The sequence below is a fragment of the Medicago truncatula genome, chromosome 6 (genome assembly GCF_003473485.1).
Source record: "Medicago truncatula cultivar Jemalong A17 chromosome 6, MtrunA17r5.0-ANR, whole genome shotgun sequence".
NCBI lineage: Eukaryota > Viridiplantae > Streptophyta > Magnoliopsida > Fabales > Fabaceae > Medicago > Medicago truncatula.
This window is the reverse complement of record NC_053047.1, coordinates 30563304-30567604: the sequence shown is the minus strand read 5'-3', so window position 1 is coordinate 30567604 and position 4301 is coordinate 30563304. Positions and strand designations below refer to the sequence as shown.

Genomic DNA, 4301 nt, shown 5'->3' with positions numbered 1-4301 from the left:
GAGAGAGTAACAAATCTTATCGCAGCAACTCTCCATTTTGGGGAGAATTTTAGTAGTAAAATACGCAGGTTTAAATATTTGGAATTCTATTTTTCATCAAATTCCATGTGTGCTCTACATAGAGATTACTAATTAATTTTGAAGCAAAACAAATATTTATTTATGGATGGTTTATAGTTTTTAAATAGCTTTTATTCATTAAAGTTTATGGATGGTTTACCATCTTTATATAAGTAAGCTGATATATAATTTGATTTGTCCTTTATGTTTGCTTTCAGGCACAATTGCCTTAAGATAAGACAAGATGGATGTAAAATAAAATTATTTTGAAGTAAGATGGATGTAATACTGTAAACCATGGCTACCACTAGAGTTAGTTGAGGTTTCATGTTGATTTTTCAAATTTTTAGAACTCAATAACTTGATAAAACAACAATTATATATCACAATTCTGAAGCTGAAGTCATTACAAGGATGAAGAATATTGTGCAGGCTATTCCTGAGTAGCCTTATGCCAAAAAGTGATCACTCATTAGGGTCGATGGATTTTTCAGAGAGATACTAATTAATTACATATTGTCCTTAGTGTAACTTTTCTAATTCTTATGCTTTGGACTTTGGTCAATGGGGTATAGAACTTTATATTTTAGGGATTACAAGAGAAATGATCCAAATTCGAACATTAATGATTTTTTTTTGATAAAAACAACACGATATTCATTCATTCAAATCGATAGAGTACATCAGATACAAACATCGCTAAAAACGTAAACGGTGAATATGCGAACAAACTCACAGCACCCAAGTTAATAGCATACAACGGCAAAATGTCTACAAATAATATCGAACATTAATGATATAGTCATGTAGTCTTGTGTTAAAAATACTAACGAGGACAATCTTTGAACACCCTTTATGTACTATTATACAATAAAAATTGAAACATTTGACATTTTATAAAAATAATTATTTAATTAGATATTCTTAAAAAGTGGTTCCAAAACACTCATTAACAAGACCTTGACATAATTGGTTAATATTCTTGGCTACATTATATAAACTTGAATCAAAATAATAGCAGGTTATTAAAATGCACAACACACCGTATGTAGACAGATAAATAAACAAAGGGTTATGTTAACCAGTGCCTTAGGACACTAGTTTTTTTTTCTTGAGCAAAAGTAAATAATATAAAATAAAAAGAACGAGATACAAAGATTGAGGGACATTAAACATGACCCAGTATTAACCCAAACGGGAAACATCGTGTTAAAACAAACCAAGCGGACCCACCCTAATCTATTCTAACACAAATTCACTAATCATAGACGCTGCCTAGCGAATCCGCATATGGGTGCGAAACCAAGTTAAAAAAAATATGAAGAGTGAAAATGTGCAAGCAAACATGGTGAATGAATCGACCGTTAACACGGTAACAAATCCAAGTGTCAGCTCCCTTAACAAAGCAGCAAACAGTAAGCTCTTTCGACGGAACCTAAAAATAGTAAATTTACATTGAATTCAACAATCTTTAAACTTTTAAAATGTTAAATCAATCACTTTTCACTATTTCCCAATACATCATTTATAAATTTGTTCTCTTAACCAATGTCTTGAGGGCAATCCTTAATATTTTCCATAAACAAAAAATGTTGTGATCAACTACTCCGCCGGTCAATAATTTATAAGTTTTACTTAAAGAAAGATAGTTTCCAATGTGTAAAAAAAAATTCAATGCATTGTTTTTAAGTAAATTTTTCTCTTTAGTTTTTTTTAACAAGTGTCATTAGTGGTAGCACTTCCTTATGAAACAAGATATGGATGTAATGCAAAATTTAGAGTACATGTAAACATTGCTTCAACAGGAAATCAGGGATAAGACCATATCAGTTCTATGTTACTATGGCCAATGAATGCAGTGGTTTTCACAAAGTTGGATTCGTAAAAAAGGATTTGTATAACCAAGTTGGTAAGCAACGTAAACAACTTTATTTTGATGTAAGTGATGCGGTGAAGTATCTTAAAGATCTGAGCTTGAAAGACCCACTTATGTTTGTGACACACACCCTTGATAAGGATAAAAGGCTTGAGAGATTGTTTTGGAGCGATGGGGAAAGTCAAATGAACTATGAGATATTTGGAGATGTCATTGCCTTTGATGTAACGTATCGAAAAAACAAGTATAATTGTCCGTTTGTTATTTTTTCAAGTGTTAACCACCATAATCATATGATTGTTTTTGGTGCTGGTATCGTAACACGGGAGACCAAAGAGACGTACGTGTGGTTGTTGGAACAGTTCTTAAGTGCAATGAAAGGGAAGCATCTGTTATCTGTAATCACTGATGGAGACCTTGCAATGAGAAATGCTATCAAGAAAGTATTCCCCAACGCTTATCACCGACTGTGTGCGTGACATTTGTTGCAGAATGCATCGTCCAATATTGAAATTCCAGTAGTAATGTCTTATCTGAAAAAATGCATGTTGGGTGACCTTGAGATCAGTGCGTTTGAAGAGTTATGGGTTGAGATGGTTGAAAAGTTTGGTTTACAAGACAACAGTTGGATCAATGAGATGTATGAAAAAAAAAAGAAAATGTGGGGAACCACTCACATTAGGGGGTGTTTCTTCGCCGGGTATCCGAACGACCTCTCGTTGTGAGGCGCTCCATAGCCACATGGGACATTTTGTGCATTCTCGTATTAGCATGGCTGACTTTGTTCAACAATTCCATAGGTGTCTTACCTATTTTCGGTTTAGGAAAATTGAATCTGATTTCCATTCCAACTATGGTCAACTAGTTTTGCAAACCGGTCTACAGTCTATAGAGAGATCAGCAGCAAAGCTATTTACGAAGGAGATATTTTTCATGTTTAGGTCAGTTCTAAAGAAGGCACTTCTTATAAGAATAACTGAATGTCAAGAAATGGCTACAAGGTGCATTTTTAAAGTTTCAAAATACCATGGTGATGGAAGCGAATGGCACGTTACCATTTGCGAAGAATCGGTTGACCTCAAATGTTGTTTGCGAATGGAGTCACTTGGATTTCCATGTTGTCATATCATAGTTGTGATGTTGTATCTTGATTTTGACGAGCTTCCAAGTAGTTGGTTTTGCCTAAGTGGTCGAAATTTGCAAAAGATTTAATTCGGGACAAATATTGTAGTGGTTCTCTGTACTGGGATTCACAGTCTGCTGCCAGATATTCCGGTATAGTCAAGATGTGCAAAGTTGTTGCCGGTTTGGTTTATGAAGATCTTGACGAGTATCAGCATTTTGTTGAAAGTTTGGGTGCAGAACTCCGGAGATTGAAAATAAAGAACAAAGTTGACACAACATAAATGTCTCCAGTTTTACAACCTGAGAATGAGGATAATGAAGTCCTTGATCCCGATATTGTTAGAACAAAAGGTTGTGGTTCAATTTCAACAGGCAGGCGCAAACGGACGCAAACTTGCAGTCTTTGTGGTGTAGCGGGCCATAATAAGCGATGTTGTCCACATCTCACTTTAAATATTGGTGGTCATACCCTTTCCCCAATCAACAGTGAAGAAGAGACCGAAGAAGATGTGAACTACAACTACAACAGTCAGACGGTATGTATCTAATTCGTAGATTTCTATTTATATTATTTCTTTACTATGTTGTTAATTTTGCTCAAACTTTGACATTGGGGCATACATTAAACAACTCCAGTGTCTTTCGTTGTAGGATATTGGCACACAAGACTGAATGCATTGTTAGTATGAGTAAGAGTCGTTTCTGGAATGTGTTGTGCAAGGGTTGATGTGGTTAATTTCATGTGTTAAGTATAATTTGTGTTTTTGTAATGTGCGCTACTATGTATGTTTTATGAATTCAGGGGCTTTTATGAGTATCCCGTAAGTGTAATAATATTGCCTAATGCACACTAATGTTGTTGCTACTACTAGTTTCTATTGAGACAAGTTTGTAATAATATGAATTGTGTGAACCTTATGTGGAATATTTTGATGTATTGCTGCTTACATGAGTATAGCATTTTCGTTTGGAATATTTTTTGATTGATGCTGTAACGTAACAAATGAGATGTTTGTGGACTACCATTTGATGTTCTTGTGGTCTAACAATATATGTGTTATACCAATGTGTGTGTCACTGTCTGTGGACATTGTCACATAACATGGTTTCTGATAATCCAGTGGTTGTATTATGCAGTTAGGATAGATTAGTTGTTTGTGTTAGATGAATGTGTTTAAGTGCCTGGGAATTGAAGGAGTCACATGATTTCGTTGTTTTGCATTATTTCGCATGGTTCAAC

At 34.5% G+C, this 4301-nt stretch overlaps 1 protein-coding gene across 1 annotated transcript; it reads left to right on the top strand.

Annotated features, from left to right (window-relative positions):
- The first annotated feature begins 1902 nt into the window (after positions 1 to 1902).
- On the top strand, positions 1903 to 3342 carry LOC112422814 (protein FAR1-RELATED SEQUENCE 5-like). The gene is made up of 4 exons (XM_024786489.1): positions 1903 to 2379; positions 2428 to 2576; positions 2737 to 2937; positions 3168 to 3342. The coding sequence occupies exons 1-4, from the start codon at positions 1903 to 1905 to the stop codon at positions 3340 to 3342; spliced, it is 1002 nt and encodes a 333-aa protein (XP_024642257.1).
- The last annotated feature ends 959 nt before the right edge of the window (positions 3343 to 4301 follow it).